Source organism: Mixophyes fleayi, chromosome 5 (assembly GCF_038048845.1).
Source record: "Mixophyes fleayi isolate aMixFle1 chromosome 5, aMixFle1.hap1, whole genome shotgun sequence".
Lineage (NCBI taxonomy): Eukaryota > Metazoa > Chordata > Amphibia > Anura > Limnodynastidae > Mixophyes > Mixophyes fleayi.
This window is the reverse complement of record NC_134406.1, coordinates 100,482,091-100,503,513: the sequence shown is the minus strand read 5'-3', so window position 1 is coordinate 100,503,513 and position 21,423 is coordinate 100,482,091. Positions and strand designations below refer to the sequence as shown.

The following is a 21,423-nucleotide window of genomic DNA, read 5'->3' as shown; positions in this document are numbered from 1 at the left end:
ACTGGAAAAATATGCAATATGATGTAGTACTTACCCTTGTGTATCAAGCTCCCATTGTTCCATAGAGTGTAAGCTTGCGAGCAGGGCCTTCTTACCTCTCTGTCTGTATGTATTAACAGTATTGTTTTATTAATGTCTGTTCCCAAATATAAAGCACTACGGAATTTGCTGGCGCTATATAAATAAATGTTGAAGATGATGACGATGATGATTTTACGCGGCACTAATGGACTTACATCTGACTGTAAATCAAGCTCAGAGTGCACAAGACACATAGTAATAGAACAGACAATAATGCTAGATGTAATAATTGTGGCTTGAAAATTAGTGTATATAAATGCCCAAACCTGTCTGAAGAATTCTTCTAGCAGTGACATAGTCCACCGGTGATGGAGGTCCCAGTTTTTTGCTGGATGGCTTATATCTGCTGTATGCAGCAACAGTGATAATGCTTTTGGCTTGTCAATCCTGCAAATTGACATAACTGAATTAATTATTTCCAGTAAGCCGAAAATGAAGAAAAAAATAATTTTATTACAATGTCTTAAATATATACGCACATTTTTGACATAATATGCACACGGAACAGTGTTTTACTATAGAGGGGCAGAACTAGCTGCAGTGCAGAGAGCATTCATGCACAGGGAACCAGACTTTGAAATGAGCCCTGACTTCTGCCACTTTTTAAAAAATTATATAATATTAGTTACAATATTTTTTGTTTTTGTTTGCTGGGAAATACTAGACACACTTCCCACTACAGAAATAAATGATAAGTGTAGCAAAAAGGTGTATATATATATATATATATATATATATATATATATATATATATATATGAAGGATGAGGTGATGGAGAAGAATGATGAGGTGGTGACATGTGGACAAAACCACGTTAAAAAAGGGCGCTTACGTCGGGAAGTAACGCTCTTCCCCTGAGGAGTCCTGGGCTATGGCCCAAATGCATGACAAGAACCTTTTTAACACCTTAAGTAGCTTGATTTGACTAGAATGCATGAGTATCATGCACGGGTTAACTTGTATATATGTATATATATATATTTATATATATATATATATATATATATATATATATATATATATATATATAAAACAAATCATGCACTGGCCGAACATACATATATGAATAACAATCTATCTGCTTCTGCTTCTGTTTGTATGGTTGTATTTTTCCAAATTATTGCCTTTGGGATAACAGCTCCTCCATATTTTATTATGATCAATATGAATCTGAGCTGCAATTTTCATTTTCACGTGTATATGATATTAAGTATATACTTTTTTTCACCCTCTAGAAATACCTGGTGCTGAAACTACAAATTTGTAGTTGCTGATCCTGAGTAAAATGTCCTTGTTATAGAGAAGTTATCCTAGGAGCTTTTTTCTCATTAATAGTATGTTAATCTCACGGGTTCTCTTCAGGGATGTACTCTTTTCTGATAAATATATCCACATGAGTGAACATTATCATTGAACAGCATTGAAAATGAAGTGGCTAAAATATAGTCCAATATGATATACTTCTACACAGTATATGTTAAAAATGTCTCTTTAGAGTTCAGTTTGCTATCAATATGTATTTGATTGCAAACACAATTTCTGACATATTCAATATTGACAATGACTGACACTGTGAATTCTGACAGTAAATCTTTATATTTTTATATTGTTTCATTATATTCCCATTTGGGGCAATTGGAGATTTAACAGTGTTTTAATGGTGTTACATTTGCCTTAATTGCTTTTAATATATAAATTATGTCTTAGTGCCCAGCCCAATTTATATCTCTAAAATATATTATAGCTTTTGAAGCAGATATGGAGTTTTAAGAGAGCAGTCTGATTGTATTATATAGTTAAATGTGTTTCATGCTCTCTATATTTTAAAATATGTGTGCCTTTAAGCACAATATCAGCTTTATTATGGGTTTGGAGTTATCTTGCCTATTTTGTTTTTTATATAAATTAATGTTTATTATTATTATTATTATTATTATTATTAGTATTATTATTATTATCATCAGGATATTAGGATCCTATCTCACTTTTATATATAATTTTGATTGTTCTGTTGAATTGTGTAATATGCTTGAGTGAGAGGAGTGCTTGGGCGGAGAATAAAGGTGTCGATGCACACTGAGAGTTTGGCAGTCATGTAGGCCATTTTAGAGCTAACTAGTCACAAATTGTAGCTTGGGCCTCCGATCAACATCTTATCATGAGCTATAATATGTGGACCAGGATGGTGTTAAATGTAGTCAATGTCATCATACAGATATGCTAATGGCCTCGTCCGATGTGTATGCATATGGTCAAACCTGACATATATCCCTGGATTCTTGGGCAGCACAATCAGATCAGTTTATGTATTGTTCACTTCAGATCTGGATAGTCGGAAAGAGGTTTTTTTAGCATTAATAATTCTAAAATGACCCACCTATGAGACTACTCTCCTAATCCATAAATAAATACAAAGTGGAACGTATAGTCTGGTGTCTCTATTTGACTTAGAGCCCTGTAACAGTTTTTATTGCTTCAACAATTTTTTCTCACATGCAGCTACATTCATTCACCTCCCCACAGTATATTGGAGATATAAGAGATATAAAGTACTATTGAACTGCTGTATATTTTATTAGGTATATAAACTATCTTTATGGGAATATTTTTATCACACATTACACGTATATGAGCAGTCAACAAGACTGTCTTGAATAAGAAGTGTGCATTTGGTTTGTTAGGTTGAGTATAACTACAAGAATGTGTTCTTGATCTTTAATTCTTCAGATTTTACAATAGCATGTGATGACTACACAGAGCCGTATATTGTAGGTTCCATAATATAGATTTAAAGTGCAAAATAATGTCAGACTACCAGTATTTGCTATAACCTTTTACCACAGGACATCACAGCAAGGTTACTCACCCTTCCGGCTGTTGCAATGCATTCTTCATTGCTTTGATTTGTTGGAAGTGACAGGACATATCTGTGGCCAACACCATCTCAATCACCAAAGCCCGGAATTCCCTTCAGGGTTGTCATAAGGCGGAAAGTAAAAGAACGTGTAAGACATTATTTTTTCTTGTGCATTTGCTAATTGTTTGTGACATTTCCACTGCAAACCATATGTGTCACAAGCCCCTTGCAGATATCTTTATTCTGAGGGAGGTAAGCTCATACTTTTCAAATATCAAATCCAGCATTAGCAACTTAGAAGATTAACTCTGGCTAATATGAATTCAAGAGAAAAATATTTCTTTGATGTAGCTTTATTTTTTCCTTTAAAGTTAAATAAAATAAAGTATAATACTGGGCGCTTTCTCTTGAATATCATTTGTATATCTAGTCAGAATTAGAAAGGTTTTACATTGTATTTGCATTTGGTATGCATCTAAGGCTGGGTACACAATACAGAAAATTTCTCCCAATGAAATATAGTTAATGATTTTACCAACGATTAAAAAAAAGAAAAGTCGATCAGCATGCCGATTCATGTGTATACACTAAACACATTTTACACGATTTGCCTTCAGATCTGTGTTCTTCATCTGTCATAACCATCGGCTGAAAAGATCTGAAAAGATCACGTGACTCTGCACACCCCATAGATAATCTATGGACACTACTGATCGTGAGTGCATACACACTGCAGAATTGGTACAATTTCATCATTGTACGAAATTTTTAGTTTGGTTTAAAAATCAAATCAAACGACATGATGTGCTTTGGAATGATAATCATTCATCGTTGGAGTGCACACACTAATGCGATATAGGGCTGAGCGGTCGTTTGTCGTGTGATTGGCCAAATAATTGGCTGGAGAACCTGTGTACCCAGCCCGGGTGCAAACTATAGTTCCAGCTATTAGGAGTTTCACATTCACACTGCCAAGTAATTCAGTAACCTTAACCTTTAATGACTGAGGTTTTTATATACAATTGAGAATTAGTTGGACCACCCGATCTTACTAAAGCCTGCCCCTAATGTTGCAAATAGATCTCTCCCCCGGAAATCTCCCTTGACCTGAAGCTGGAGCCAATCGCTTCTTGTTCATTTTTTCTGCAGCTAAAATAATGGCTACAACAATTCATCCAGGCCTCTCCAACAGAGCTCTGTGGTGCTATATTGAGTGAAGGTTTCCTAGGAGAATCACTCTATTTGCTATATAGCAGGGAAGGTGGAGGGAGGGGGTGAGTTTCACAATGTTGAAGACTCATGTGAATTTCACATGTATGGTGCTGTTATAGGGACCACAACCTTTTTATTTTTTCCAATAGCCACGGGAGATTATCTCTTACTTCAGCATTGATAGGTTTAGTGTAACCTTGGTCCATCAGTAGATCCCATGTTAGCTTCTGTTAGATCCAGTTTATGTAGGGTCTGTCAGTACTGAAAGGTATGGGACAACTGAAACAGATCTTCCTTGCAGGTATATAACTCATGGAGGTACTGATGGTGTCACAATTGTGATAAACATTTCCTTATGTCATTGCGGAACTAGTGGATGGGGGTCCAGGAGCAAAACTTAATGATTCCTGGCCCCCTCAGTGGAACAGTGTGCTTGGCTACAATACTGAGTGGACTAAAATCTTGAACTTAAATATATGGAGAGCATAAAATAGAGAGGGACTAAACCTGTTACAATGGATGCTGCCTCTGTTTATTAGAGTACAGTCTATGGATTCACTATGAACTAATGAAATAACTGGTGTACTGAAGTCACCAAGGCATACCCGGAGAGTACGAAACCAGCCATCTCACGGAACCATATAACACAGGAAAACATGCCTGCACCAAAGGATTTTAGGGAAAGACATGTATACTTACAAAAGAAAGCAGATTATGTATTGCTTACACATCTCACCTCCAGTCATCCTTGGAAAGGTTATAGAGTATATTCATTTCCTCATCATCCTGAAGGAGGCGATATGCTGCACTGACATGATGATTTTCAAGTACAGATCGATCGTTGTATAGAATTGCTGAATCTGATCTGAAACAATAGAGAGGAAACATCACACTATTGTTATTATTATTAACAATATTTATTTTTTAAAACAAGCATTCTCTGCAGCAGTTTAGATTTGGGGACAATCAAAGTTAGATAACAAGACTGGATATTAGCAGTAAGAGAAAGAAGTAAGTGCAACTCTACTCTCAAGCTTACATTCTATAGGAAAATAGGAGTTTGAGATATAGGGGCATATTTAATAATTACTATTTTTTGGCATGATCATTTTCATTCCTTATTGCAAAGATGGTGACCATTATTAAAAGTGTAAGTGTTCTGCTGGAACATCAGTCACGACAAACAGCTGTCCCGGCAAACACTTATCTCGTATCTCTTCTATGGTCTGCCATCGGGCACAAGTTCTGAAATTTTTGAATTTTCAGAACTTGTTAAACCATGACAAACAGCAGTCCCCATACAAAATTATGGGGACTGCTATTGCTTACAATAACAGTGGGACCACAGCAGATATCAGAGATAGATCTTCTAGTTATGAATGGAGGGAATATTTAAATTGGAGGTAGGATTAGGAGATTGATGAATAGGCCACATATGGTTAAATGCCTGAGATTGGATGTTGGCCCATCCAGATTGCAATGGAAAACCTACTTAGCAGGACTATATGATCGAGTACACACAGCAATGTTGGGTTGGGGGTCTGGGCATTAAAGAGAAAAAGTATACATTTTTGTGAACTGTGTAGAGTGGTGGTAATTGGGTGGAATAGCCTGGGGAGGTTAAGAAGGGGGTTCTTGAATTCGATAAGCTTATTTAAAGTATTAAGTAATAGAAGATATATTTTTGATGAAGTGAAAGGAGTTGGACATCCAATTTAAAGGGCACTCACCATGTACACACAGTGGTATGGCTACTTTGTTTAGGATGCAGCCTATCATATATTCTTCAGTGGTATTATTAGTGCCTAGTGAATTGGTAGCATGTATTTTCATGATTACTGATCAGTCTACAAAATAGTTGTGTGTAGATGACAGGTGCACTTTAAGCTCTGTATATAAAAAGATCTTACAATGCAAGATTTAAAATATTTACAGCAGAACTTCCGGTAGGCAGCACTTTCAGTAAGGTCATGTTTTTCTATAGCTCCCGCTTTCAGTGAAAAAATCTAATACCATCAGACACAAAACTTCTTCTTTTCGTAAGGATTGCTCGTGTGGCATCACAACTCTACTCTATACTCCAGGAATCTGGTAAGAGATGTATTTTATTTTATACCCCAAGGACTGCTACCCCTCTATACTTACACCATCCCAGTCTTGGATTCGGCTCTTATAACACAGCATATTATACATTCGTTCTATATATATTTTAAGGATCCAGCACAAATAACTGTCCTGACGCTTTCTTAGGAGAAATAAATCAGTTTGATTACCTTCAAAACCTGGTTTTGGGAACTTTGGATTCACTATTATAGTTACCATTGAGTGAATAGGTGCACCATATATATATATATATATATTCATAATTCTTGTGGTTAACTAGTGAAAAAATGTTATTGACATGCTGTATAGTTTAAGATGTGGATCCACAGTAATTGTGAAGATTTTTTATTGTTAGGTTTTTATATAGAAAATAAAAAAAAATTTTTTTACTATCCACAGTGCACATTTGATGGTGGCATGTGTAACCTTTGTTACCAATTTTCTTTACAAGAAGGGAAATAGGTCTGTAAGATTCTGGCAGAAGCGGGTCTTTACCAGCCTTAGGAATAACAACTATCACTGCCTTCGACATAGACGGTGGGAGAGCAGTGGCCTCATAAATATCATTATACCTAGCTAGTAGAATAGGAACAAAAAATTTGCTACATTTTTTATACAACTCCATGGGTAATCCATACACTCCAGTTGCCTTGTCAAAGGAAGCCATAGCATCCTCAATTTCCTTTACTGTGATTGAGCTTTAAGGTGGTTCACATCGTCTACACATAGCTTATCGCTACCCTTTCTCCGAATACTGGAATTAGATTTTGGAAATTTAAACCATTTTGGCTGACCCTCATGGGGTTCGGGTGGCGACCTGGTTTCAGACTGGGAGGGGTTCTTTGCTCTGAATGTTGACATGGTTAGGCCACCAATTCTTTGGGATGCATTCAAGGCCTTCCTTCGAGGTACTTTGGTTAATCGAATGAAGGGTCGCAAGAGATTCTCTAGGGAGAAAGAGGATGACTGAGAATATTTGCCGAGATTTGGTACAATCCTATCTGATTACAAAATTATCTGTTGACCGACTTGACTGCATGCACAAAAGGCATAGCCCCATAATTTACTAGATAAGTCTAATCGGCGGCTTCTCTTCATCAAGCACACGTCATATGAACAGGGAGACAATAACGGCAACTTCATGGCATATTTAGCTTGAACAGAAATGCAGTGTAGCACAGTCACTGCCATTTCCGACTGGATGGGTATATTCCACAACTCAATTACATGATTAGTTAGCTATATACCAGTTTATTTGCAGTTAATACAAAAAGATAAACAGACCCAAATTATTCAAACTCTATATGTGTATATATATATATATATATATATATATATATATATATATATACACACACAGTATATATGTGCAAACAAAAGAAAGTTGTTGTCCGACGCACAATACACAATATATATAATACTTTGTGTCAACATATACGTAAAGGAGAGTTTTCTGCACAATATTGCTCTATTGGGATTAAGCTCACCTGCCAACGTCAAGGCATCTCCTGTTGGTGAGTCCCTAAGCTGGTGATACTGATTTATATTCAGTGTCTCACATTTAAAACCTTCTCTGAACCTTCATGTATCTATCCATCTATATATATATATATATATATATATATATATATATATATATGTATATATATACAAATATCATCTTTAGTGTATAATCAGCATGTTCTGACATCAGACATAAGAATATGCAAACTATACAAATGACAATGTACCTAGTACAGGGTCCAGTATTGCATATGTAGTATTTATTTAAACTTGTAATTTGTTACCGGACCTGAACTGAATGTATAAATAATATGATTGCTTGTGATACAACAAATATTTTGGAAAAGTCATTGTTATCATTTGCAGGAGGTGTACTATCTGGGGGTTAACACTATCTTGATTATCTTTTATCACCCTATTAATTTATTATCAACTATCTTTGTGCTTTTACGGACTTCAGATGTAGAGAATAGTTAAAGAGAACATGTCATAAGTGAGGTAGAAATATACATAAATTGTGCATTATAAAAGGTCTTGTGGGCATATTATTTTACAAACAAATTTCTGAAAATGCAAACCAGCCATATACAAGCACAATTTGGTCTTAATTAATTTATCTCCTATTGCCAGCACTGACTTTATCAATACTGGCAATAGTAGATATAAAAAAAGAGTTAAATACAAAATATATAAGCAAATGAAAAAAACCTAAAAAAATAAAATCAGCTTTGCTTCTAGGCCTTATATCTATCATACAAACATTTAATATACCTAAATATATTTATTCTGTTATGCTATCAAAAGAGGCCCTATATGAAAACCTCTGAAATGTGGTAATTAAAGATTTGGGTGCGGGGGAAAGCGGTGTGATGAAGGAGGGGTTAATGTGATGAAGGAAGGTGCACAGTGTGATGAAGGAAAGAGCACAGTGTGGTGATGAGGGGGCACACTGTGATACAGAGGGGGGCACTGTTATGGCTAACGACTACTATCATGAGCTTGTAGAACAGGATGTAGAGGTCTTCACCTATAGTAGCCACCTGTCCCATAGAGTTTGTTGCACTCACAGGTACTCAGACGACCACAGGTCTTACACTGAACGTAGTACAAGCTTATGAATGTAGTGCAGCGTGAAATAACGGCTGATGACAAGAGAAGATTGATCAGAAACAGGCCTAGGGTTTGAAGCAGGTGACGTGGTGAGGTACAAGAAATAGGTCAGTGCTGGTGGTGTCGAAGTCGTATAATTGGATGACCGAAAGTATATTGGTTAATACTGTTTTGCCGTGTGATTGCGATGTGTACGCCACGTAACACAGATCCGTACACCACCAAACACAGCATGTGGTGCGATCGCACGGTAAAATACGCACGCACACACTCGCATTACAACATTTAGTTATCTATATAATTCATATTCATATTGGTTCCGTTACACTGTAATTTTTGAGCAGATAGTATTTGGTTTATTATTAGTTTATATAATATGATTATATGTACATTTTAGTGTTATTAAAGGTTTAGGTTATAGGAAAGGTGTCATGCCTGATATCATATTGATCCCCTATTCATCAGCAGCTGTCCGGTGCAGTCGGCGAAGAGATCGCACATTGCATACTTTAGTTATTGATATGAGGGAATAAACCTTTGTATGATGCTGGCTATGAAAGGAGCAGACCCCCTGGAGAGACGACCCCCACCTTTGGATTCCTTAGATTGAATCAGCCTATGACCTGTTTACCCTGGAGCCACCCTTTGTCTGGACCTATAGAAACAATCTACGTCATCTCTATTGTTCTCTGTAACACTGAATGATCATAGTCGGGCACCAAGTCTGCAGTCTCCACTGATCACAGTATTCTAACAGATATACTGTCCACTGGGTCCCGTGGTTATCGCAGCGAGCGCATGCGATAAGAGCGCGGTATGTATGTATCTTTTGGTATTGGCTGTGCTGTACTGTACTGTATCATAATATAACAATGTATTGAATTGTTGACTATTTACATCTGCTAAAATAAATCACTTTGTGCGTTAGAAACACAATACAATCGCCTATGCAATGCTTATTTGAAAACTATACAATTACTTTAATAGTGGCAATCAAAAGAAAGTCCAGATAACAAAGCAGAGGTCAGGGCATTAAGCAAACAATCCAAAATACAGGAGATCAAGCAAAAGGTCATACACAGAGAATCAATCCAAAAGCAATCAGCAACACAGACAGGAGCAGCAAGCTAACAGGAAACTAGACACTTTTACCGGCAGGGAGGCTAAGCCCTCCCTGCCTTATAAACATAGATGGACCAATAACAGGGTGAGAGACACAGCAGGTACAAATCAGCCCAGAAGGCTGTAATTGCTAATTAAACAAGTTGCGCATGCGCCCAGCTGCCCCTGGTGACGGGACGCGGCATCTACAAACAGAAGCGTCTCCACCATTGCCTTGGCAATGGCTGGGACAAGAACCGGAGACAGCCGGGACGCATGAGCCAGACAATGTGAGTCACGGCGACTTGAGGCACCTCCACGGCTCACAACAGTACCTCCCCTGGAGGAGGGGTCAAGGAACCCTGACATCCTGGTTTCCCAAGGAATTGTTTAAAGAACTCTTTAATTAGTCTAACAGCATGAAGGCGCCTCCAAGGGATCCAAGAGAGTACTTCTGGGCCATAGCCCTTCCAATGTACCAAGAAATTGGTCTGTCCCTGGATTTTCTTGGAGTCGAGGATCCTCTCCACAACAAATTCATGGCACCCATCCACATTGATTGGCCTTGGTCTTCATGATCTGTGAGTATTGGATTTGCTAGGAGAGCCAATGGTTTTTAGGAGAGAACAATGGAACTTATTGGTAATTTTCAAGGACGGAAGATGTTCAAGCCTAAAGGCCACGGCATTGACCTTCTAGATTATAGTGAATGGTTCGATGAATTTGGGCCCCAATTTCCTACAAGGCTGCCTCAGCTTGATGCTCCGGGTAGAAAGCCAAACTTGGTCACCGACTTTGAAAGAGCAAGCTCGACGATGGCGATCCAATAAGAAATTGGATCTGAAGGACGTCTGAAGCAAAGCAGAGTGGACTTTCTTCCAAATAACTTTGAGCCGTGAGGCAATAGCAAAAGTTCTGAAAACCCCAGTACAAGTCATTGAAGAGAGGAAATTCACCCTGGGATGGAACCCAAAGTTGCAGAAAAAAGGAGATATGAGGGTAGAAAAATGACAAGAATTGTTATAAGCAAATTCAGCACATGGAAGAAGAAAGGACCATTTATCATGAAATTTGCAGATATATAATCGAAAGAACTGTTCCAGGAATTGATTCGTTCTCTCTGTCTGGCCATTGGATTGTGAATGATAAGCGGATGATAGGCTAACCTTTATTCCCAGCAGGCTACAGAAAGATCTCCAAAAATGGGCAACGAATTGGGACCCACGGTCCGAGACAATATCTTCATGGGGGCCGTGTAACCGAAAAGTATGTTGAATGAACAACAAGGCCAGTATTTGTGCATCAGGTAATTTAGGATATGGTACAAAGTGGGCCATCTTGCTGAAGGGATCCACAACTACCCATATGGTATTGTGACCGAATGACCATGGTAGATCAACAATGAAATCCATCGAAAGATGTGTCCATGATTTAACAGGAGTAGACAATGGCAACAACTGACCCGAAGGGCAGCTTCTGAAGGATTGCTTCTGGCGCACTCTTCACAGGAAAGGACATAGCTTTGAACATCAGAAGACATGGTGGGCCACCAAACCCAACGTCAGATTATTTCAATGGTCATAGATATTCCCGGATGTCCAGCATATTTGTTTTCATGACATTCAGCGAGTACCAATTTTCTAAGATGAACTGGAACAAACAGCCTGTTGGTAGGGGTCTCAGCAGGGGAAATTCTTTGATGAAATTGAGGAAGCGTAACTCCAAGGTCTTGGGTCAAGCCAGCATGAATCCAAAGAGGACAGGATGATAGGCCGAGGTTCCAGAGGCAGAGCATGACAGGACATGGAGCTCCTAGAGAGTGCATCAGCCTTGAGCTTCTTAGAGCCTGGTCGAAAAATTATTACGAATTTGAAACGAGTAAAAAATATGGCCCATCGGGCTTGCCTAGGATTCAAGGTCCTGGCGGCCTGAATGTATTGAAGATTTTTATGATCCGTGAAGATGGTTATTTGATGGGTAGCTCCTTCCAACCAGTGTCGCCACTCTACCAGAGTCCACTTGATGGCTAACAATTCGCGGTTGCCCACATCATAATAATTTGCGGCTGAGAATATATGAGAAATATGCGCAGGATGCAGCCTTTGGTTCTGAGGATCCCTCTAAGAAAGGTAAGCACCAGCCCCCAGATCTGAAGCATCAATTTCAAGTGTAAACGGAAGTTCCGGTTTTGGATGCCTGAGGACTGTAGCAGAATGGCATAACCAAATACTCGCAATGCCCTGAGTGGGTATTGAAGGCTGTTTTCCACTCATCTCCTTCTTTAATCCGAATAATTTTGTAGGCACCCTGAAGGTCAAAGGTCCCAAAGGTCTGCCTTATAAACATAGATGGATCAATAACAGGGTGAGAAGCACAGCAGGTACAAATCAGCCCAGAAGGCTATAATTACTAATTAAACAAGTTGCGTATGTGCCCGACTGACGGGACGTGGCATCTACACATAGAAACGTCCCAACAGTTGCCTTGGCAACGGCCAGGACAAGAACCGGAATTGACGTCCCGGTCGTCATGGAGAAGGCCGACACACATTAGCCAGAGAGTGTGAGTCGAGGCGTCTTGAGGCCCCGCCGTGGCTCATAACAGGCACAGTGTGATACAGAAGGGGGCACAATGTGATACAGAAAGAAGGCATAGTGTGAAACAGAAGTGGGCACAGTGTGATTCAGAAGGGGGAACAGTGTAAATCAGAAGGGGGCACAATGTGATAAAGGTGGGCTGAGTGATGATGGAGGAGACACAGTGTGATGATGGAGGGGGCACAGTGTGATAGATATGGGGGACATGGTGATAATGAGGGATTACAGTGTGAAGATGAGAGAGCAGAACATGCTGACGATACGCTCAAAATCAGCAGATACGTGCCTTGATGAATCAGGCCCTGCATGTTTATTAAAATGAGTGGTTGTTACTATATTTATAAAGGACTCCATCAGAGTAGTCTTGCCATGTCAAAGTTCATATCTCTGCTCCTCCAGCCTATAGACCAGGAATGAGATGGACAATAGAAATTGATAGCCAGACAAGCTAGTGCTCAAGTGAAAAGAGTAGAAACAGGAGTGGGGATGCAATCCCACCTCCACTCCAACCACATCTAGCCAGTCAATAGTTCAGGCAATTTCTCCAGGTTATGCAATATTATTATTATTATTATTTTTTATTTATAGGGCGCCACAAAGTATCCGTAGCACCGAACAAGGACATGGCTGGATGGTGTGTGAATAGAGATGAGGCTGGAGATGTAGGGAGCTGTGGAGTTGGCGAGGGCCTTGTAAGTCAGAGTGAGGAGCTTAAAAAGGATTCTGTAGGGGAAGGGGAGCCAGTGAAGGGCTTGGTAGAGAGGGGAGACAGAAGTGGAACGACGAGAGAGGAAGATAAGCCTAGCGGCAGCATTAAGTACAGGTCTGAGAGGAGCGAGATGAGAGAGGGGGAGGCCGATAAGGAGAAGGTTGCAGTAGTCCAAGCGGGAGATAACCAGAAAGTGGACGAGAGATTTGGTGGGGTCCTGGGAGAGAAAGGGTCGAATGCGGGCAATGTTACGTAACTGGAAGCGGCAGGATTTGGCAAGAGAGTGAATGTGAGGGGCAAAGGAGAGAGAGGAGTCGAGGATGACACCCAGGCAGCGAAGTTGGGGAACAGGAGAGATAGAGGAGTTGTCGACAGTGATAGAGAGGTCAGAGGGGAAGGAGGTATGAGAGGGAGGAAAGACAATGAGTTCAGTTTTAACAAGATTGAGTTTAAGAAATCTAGAGGACTTCCAGAAGGAGATGGCAGAGAGGCATGCGAACACCCTGGAGAGATAGGAGGGAGAGAGATCAGAAGAAGAAGAAAGGTAGAGTTGAGTGTCATCAGCATAAAGGTGGTACTTCAGGCCGAAGGAACTGATTAATTCACCCAGTGAAGAGGTGTATAGAGAAAAGAGTAAGGGTCCAAGGACAGAGCCCTGTGGGACCCCAACTGGAAGGGAGGAAGAGGGGGAGAGAGACCCAGAGGTGAAAACAGAGAAGGAACGCTCGGCAAGATAAGAGGTGAACCAGGAGAGGACAGTACCGGAGAGGCCAATGGACTGGAGGGTGTGAAGCAGGAGGGGGTGGTCAACGGTGTCAAAGGCCGTTGAGACGTGAAGGAGAATCAGGAGGGAGTAGTGGCCCCTGGCTTTAGCCGACAGGAAATGTTACTTGAGCCATGGCAGTTTCATTGGAAATAGAAACTAACAACTTGGTGTAGAATTATTGCCTGAGGTAAAAGTCCACACGTTGGGGAGAATAGGCATCCTTAGTATATCTGTCAGTAGGTCTAAGCCATTCACTTTCCTTATGATAGTCTCTGTAAAGTAAAGGAACATGAGTAGTAATTCAACTCAGTTCAAGGTCCCATAGGAGCAGGCGTGTACTTTCACATATTACTGTAAGAAAACATCAGTGTTTTTTGTTCACACCTCTATAATAAGGCTGAAGCAAAAATCAGTGCTGTTTTACTGCCCAAACATCCTGTGGAGATGCATCATGTGAGGCTTCTACGAGACCTCACAATGAAATTAATTTCCCCCATGGTATCTCACAGGGGTTCACCATTAGGTCACATGACCCAGACACAGCCACTCCAGAATACTAGTGAAGTCTATATCATAGCATTACTAGCATGTTCTAGTAGAAAATTGTGGCTCAGATTCAGACTGGTGTCATTTTGAAATATAGGATATCTATTTTGGTAGATTTTTCTCCGGTCTTTGCCTGTTTTTTGACCATTTGTTTGTCAGTAATTGAATAGAAATATGGGTCTTGGAAAGAATCCAATAAGAACTATATCCTCAAGCTGTAATCTGTAATCAGAGAAAAGACCACATTTCTTTCGTAGATCCTCAGTGCAAAAAATATTAAGTTTAGGTACCAGGACCGTTGCCACACACATCTAGAAAGCCCAAATTATAATACAGTTTTGCCATTATTTCTTACATTAGGAATAAAGGACTATTTGTGTGCGGTGAAATGGTAATAACAATTAGAGATGGGCGGGCTCGGTTCCCCGAGATCCGAACCCGCCCGAACTTCACCTATCTGAGTACCGAGTCAAGCAGGCTCGGTACACTCGCGCCAATTCGGATTTGAAATCGAGGCAAAACGTCATTGTGACATCGTCGGATCTCGGAGTTCGGTTCTCGCGATATTTGAAATCCATAAATACCCGCCTCCACAGCAATCCATCGCCATTTGACAGATGGAGAGAGCAGGGTTAGGTCGCAGGCAACGTTGGAGCAGGGAACATTAGAGCAGAGACAGAGCAATTATTCTTGCAATTCTTATTGCAATTCTTCTAGCAATTGTTATAGCAGTAAGAGAGGAGGATAGAGGCATTTTTTCAAACATTACCAACTGTTTGGGGTGTCATATTCCCTCCTACAAAAACTATTTTCTGGCTGCAGAAAGTCTTATCTAATAGCACTATATATTGAATATTTTGCACTACAAGAGCTTTGGGGTGTCCCATATTCCCCATTGTGAAACTACAATTTTTCTGGTGTTGAAAGTCTCATCTAGCAGCACTATCTATTTAATATTTTTCACTACAAGTGCTTTGGGGTGTCCCATATTCCCCATTGTGAAACTACAATTTTTCTGGTGTTGAAAGTCTTATCTAGCAGCACTATCTATTTAATATTTACACTACAAGTGCTTTGGGGTGTCCCATATTCCCCAGTGTGAACAAACAATTTTTCTGGTGTTGCAAGTGTTATCTAGCAGCACTATCTATTTAATATTTTACACTACAAGTGCTTTGGGGTGTCCCATGTTCCCCAGTGTGAAACTACAATTTTTCTGCTGTTGAAAGTCTTATCTAGCAGCACTATCTATTTTATATTTTGCACTACAAGTGCTTTGGGGTGTCCCGTATTCCCCAGTGTGAAACAACAATTTTTCTGGTGCTGAAAGTCTTATCTAGCATCACTATCTATTTAATATTTTGCACTACAAGTGTTTTGGGGTATCCCATATTCCCCAGTGTGAAACCACAATTTTTCTGGTGTTGAAAGTCTTATCTAGCAGCACTATCTATTTAATATTTTACACTACAAGTGCTTTGGGCTCATTAAAATGGATTCAAAGCAGTCCACATATGAGCTGGATCAGCAAGCAGGTGATGGCACCAGTCCTGATGGTAGTGTTCCCTGTACGTCATCTGGTAAAGCCTATGTAAAAGTACATAGTCTTTTTAAATCAGGAAAAAAAACACACCCCAAAAAAATAAGTATAAGTATAAGTATAAGTGTAGGGTGCAATCTACCCCCAAATAGGAAAGGGACTTGCGGCATTTCTATATCACGTACAGAATTGAAAGGCTGCTGTTTTGTCAATTTTACGATAAGGGTAGGGTGTCATACACAGACAGACACCAAACTGCCTTTGTCCATTTCTATTTATATTCTACAGTCTATACTGGCTGAATTTTTTCTATTTCACTACAAGTGGAGGGGGGGGGGTCTGATACAGACTGCCACCAAACTGCCTTTGTCCATTTCTATTTATATTCTACAGTCTAGACCGGCTGAATTGTTTTCTATTTTACTACTAGTGGAGGGGGGGTCTGATACAGACTGCCACCAAACTGCCTTTGTCCATTTCTATTTATATTCTACAGTCTATAACGGCTGAATTGTTTTCTATTAACCTACTAGTGGAGAGGGGGTCTGATACAGACAGAAACCAAACTGCCTTTGTCCATTTCTATTTATATTCTACAGTCTATACCGGCTGAATTGTTTTCTGTTTTACTACTAGTGGAAGACAGAAACCAAACTGCCTTTGTCCATTTATTTTTATATTTTTCAGTCTATGCAGGCTGCTTTTTTTCTATTTAACTACAAGTGGAGGGGGGGGGGCTCATAGACAGCCACCAAACTACCTTTGTCCATTTCATTTTATATAGTACAGTCTATGCAGGCTGCTTCTTTTCTATTTAGCTACAAGTGGAGGGGGGGGGAGCTCATAGACAGCCACCAAACTGCCTTTGTCCATTTCGTTTTATATAGTACAGTCTATGCAGGCTGCTTCTTTTCTATTTAACTACAAGTGGAGGGGGAAGAGGGCTCATAGACAGCCACCAAACTGCCTTTGTCCATTTCGTTTTATATAGTACAGTCTATGCAGGCTGCTTCTTTTCTATTTAACTACAAGTGGAGGGGGGGGGGGGTTCATAGCCAGCCACCAAAATACCTTTGTCCATTTCTATTTTTATTGTACAGTTTATGCAGTCTGCTTTTTTTTATTTAACTACAAGTGGAGGGGGGGGGGGTCATAGACAGCCACCAAACTACCATGGTCCATTTTGTTTTATATTGTACAGTCTATGACGGCTGAATTGTTTTCTATAAAACAATAAAGACTTTAATAATATAATTCTTTATAATTCTATATCCTTTACTATCTCCAGATAGGATTAATGCAGTAAAAAATTAAAAGAGCTCTTTTTCTCTTCTTCTCTTCAATAAGGCATGAGTGTCATCTGATAAAACATACTCTCTTGTATAGGTTACCACATTGTGACATTACACCACACTCATCAGAGACCTAACCACACCCTAGGCACACATACTAGTAAAATACTAACCTAAAACATTTATGAATTACATGAACACTTTTAAACAAGTGACATTAGATGTATTAGGCCAGATATACATGAAATGTATAATCTACAGAAGATGGCCACACTAAGTCATACAGGGAGAGTCTGGTCGTGTATAACCAACATTATTTATGTGCAGGTAGAATTGTAACACTAACTGCTCTAACCAGACTAGCAAGCTGCTAGGGAATGATGGTACGAATAAGAGACGGACACAGTTTAGTGTTGGATGTATGCATACAATGGATGATAGGAATTCATGCAATCATTGCACATAGAGTTGTACGGTCACAGTAAGCTGCCCTTCCATGATTGATTTGGAATGATTCAAAGCTAGAAAACTGTTACTGGGATATAGAGATGGGCATACAAACGGTATTTATGGGTCACAAAATAATGCAAAAACAATGAAATTACACTTTAATGATTCAAACAATTTGAAATGGATTATGCACATCTGAGCAATTATCCATTTTGAAGTTTGAGAGTCATAAGAACCATATTCTACTATATTTTAATTATTATATTTTTAATGAATGTGGATGTGATCAGTCAAGAAGACATGTTCCTAGTGTCTACTAATGAAGCACACATGACTAGAAACATACTATAAAAAATCAAAGGCATATGTAAAGTTATACACTAAAGTATATAATAATAACTCTAGTAGTATGGTCCACTAGACATAGAGATGTTCCCTGTTATATGTTATGGACAACTGTGGACAAGATATCTATATGAAAAAAGACAATTAAATTAGTTTTAGTCTGCTGCTGGCAGCATGTCAAGACATGAGCAGTTGGCTAGCCATAATCTGAGGTTTATTGACCATTTGCAGAAGAACATACAAATAGGGATCAGCTTGTAGGCTTGACAGGCAGGCCCGGCGCTCCCATTAGGCAAGGTTAGGCAGTTGCCTAGGGCGCCGGGCTCTGGAGGACACCACAGAATGAAAATTACTTTAAAACTGTGCGGCGACCGTTGACCATACCTTTCACGGCCGCCGCACAGCATTCAGATACATCCACGGGGAGGGAGGAAGAGGCTATTGCTCACCACCGCCGCTTCTCTGCTCTGTCTCCTCCCCTCCACTCACTGACTGTCGGGCCGTGACATCATCATCACGGCCCGATAGTGTCAGTGAGTGGAGGGGAGCAGACGGAGCAGAGAGGCGGCGGTGTTGAGGCAAGGTAAGGAAAGACGTGGGGAGGGGGGAGGCGATTTTCAAAGTGTTCCTGCGGCGGAGGGGGGGGCAATTTTTGCGTGGGGGGGGCGCAGATTTTGACAAAGTGCCTAGGGCGCCTTGGACCCTAGCACCGGCCCTGTTGACAGGAATGTTCACCCTGCAAATGTAGTTATGCCTGGTTACCATGCTTAAGAAAAACTCAAAAAGTATCTAAAAGTATCTATAAATAATTGGCATGACAGTTTGTTCACATTTTATCTTAGATGATAATAACAGCAATAGAAAAAATATATGTTTATTTACAAATTTATGGAAACTATGATTTAGTAGTTGACTTTAAAACTTTGTTTTCAAAATGAACAAACTCAACTTGCATTAAAGTAGTATTCCTATCATTTTACTGACCGAGCACTTCCCCATAGAGAAGCTCTGGGAAATAAATGCTGATACAATTTTTTTCTAGGGCTCTTTATTGGTTCACATGATCTCACCCCACCCTTAAGGTTCACACAGTTCCCAGGAACTGTGAGTTCAGTTTTAAATTATCAGTGGTCAAGTGATTGGCATCTGTAGATACCAGTACAATTGAATTACATTTTATAATTATATTAACTGTTAAAAGTAATCCTTACAATATTAAGCTAGATAAGCAGCTGGAATATAAATCTATATAAACATGGGCACTCTAAAATACACTTGTGGTACATTGCTCATGTGCTGCATTCACTTGTGACTGTAGATTGTATTGTTGTAAAAATAGACCAGCATAAGTAAACTGCTTATATTATTAGTTAGTCTTGCTATTTTCAACACTGACCACAATGTTAGCAGTCTCTGTGTGAAAACACGTTATAGTGCTTGATGCTTCAATAATGGGCTTTTACATTATAATGAGACTGGGAAGCCAAGGGATAAGTGGAGAAGTGGGTCTGCCAACCAGTCAAATGGCTGCCTAAGACTGCTGAGCATACTGACATCACTGTATGCAATTAGACAAGCAGGTGAATAACTAATACAAATAGACTAGCAATGGTTATAGGGCTCTATAATATTAAAACAGGTGAATACGCCCTTTGAGAAGAGAGCATTAAGCACATTTGATAGAAGTTGACCCATATCTAAATATCGTTATATCCTCTTTGTAATTAGAATATATTAAATATATTTTGATGACAGGTTTATATTAAATGTATTTTCACTGACAGGGTAGGGGACTGTTGTTACTGTGCAATATTGTTGTAGCTATTTATATTTCTAAGCATTTTAAATCCAGAGGCACCAAATTACTGTTATTACTGCTGTATCATCAGCATGGAAGTTTCTAACGAAAATACAAATCAATCAAATGGAAGGCGTGATGCAAATCTATCTAAAAGGATTAAATTATAGATCCAGATTAAATGCAATTCTTCAGAAATCAATCAAATTAATCATTGCCAGCCCCTTATTTTTAGAGTAGTTTTAATGTGTACATAGTGTGTGTGTGTGTGTGTGTGTGTGTGTGTGTGTGTGTGTGTTTCTGTGTGAAATAAATGTTTGCCTTAAAATAACAATGATCAGTAGTACCAAACTAAAAATGAAAAACATATTTATGACACTTTATGGACTTTAAAGATATTGTTGCTCATCGCAGGGACTTTGCTGAATAAAAAAAATATCCCATCCAGACAGAAAAGGTTTAGGGGGTGTCTAAAACACTGAGTGAACGACTGTGAATGTTACTCATTCAGTAACTTTATTTTCCTAGCGGCACTCATGCACAAGGCAACTGAGAAGCTGTGGGCTGCTGCTCCATGATGGTATTTGGCTGGGAATATTTATGTTGGAAGAAGAAATACACCCCTTCTTCTGCTACTCAAGTAGCACCTACAGAATACAAATAAAAATCCTAAATGCCCTAAAAATATTTAACTCCTTACACCACTTTTCAAATCTTCCCCAGATGTAGTTTTAGCTCCACAAATGATCTAATTCTCCCTTCCATTCTGATTATCTGTTCCGTGTGAGACCTGGAAGAAGCAGTATATGCACATAATTGATATACCTATGTGCCAACTAATTCATGTAAGTGCGTAATCTTTATTTTAATGTAGTAAAAGCTTGAGGAACGTCACCATTGTTGCCTAGTTATCTTCCCCTATGGTACGCTGACAACATCTGTCCAATAAGGAAAAGAGACAGAGACAGGGCCTAATCAACCAAGAGGATGATCAGCCTGGGGCGCTGGGTCCTGGAGGGGCACAGTGTCGGCATACAGAAAGTTTATTTTTTATTTTTATTTTTCATGCGTTTTATTTGCCCCAAACTTACTATCTAGCTCACTTATCGGGGCCTCCCCTGGTCTCAATGGGATGGTCTAGTCAGTCTATCACTCACCAGTTCAATTCAACATTCCTCAATCATCTAGACAGATGGCAGCTAACAGCAAATCAGAAGCTTTTAGCTGCCAGGCAGTGCGGGCGCTGTGCGCTGTTTAGCGTGGTCACGTGAGATGTTAACATACAGACCGCGCTCGCACTGCAAGAAAGAAGAAGCACCGGAGCATCGCACGGGACACAAGAGAACCAGTACGGCAGTCCACAAGGTAAGTTAAAGTCAAGAAGAGGCTGTGGGGGCATCAGAATTTTTCTCT

The 21,423-nt window shown here is 39.5% G+C and overlaps 1 protein-coding gene across 5 annotated transcripts in view; it reads right to left on the bottom strand.

Moving 5' to 3' along the window:
- Positions 1-21,423, bottom strand: part of PDE1C (phosphodiesterase 1C) — a 702,427-nt gene that overhangs the window by 69,597 nt on the left and 611,407 nt on the right. For all 5 annotated transcript variants that reach the window (XM_075212604.1, XM_075212600.1, XM_075212602.1 and 2 more), the window contains 3 exons: positions 4,887-5,015; positions 2,948-3,049; positions 348-468 (listed from right to left, as the gene is read on the bottom strand). In XM_075212604.1, coding sequence (XP_075068705.1) covers positions 348-468; positions 2,948-3,049; positions 4,887-5,015 — 352 coding nt within the window. The remainder of the gene's footprint in view (positions 1-347; positions 469-2,947; positions 3,050-4,886; positions 5,016-21,423) is intronic.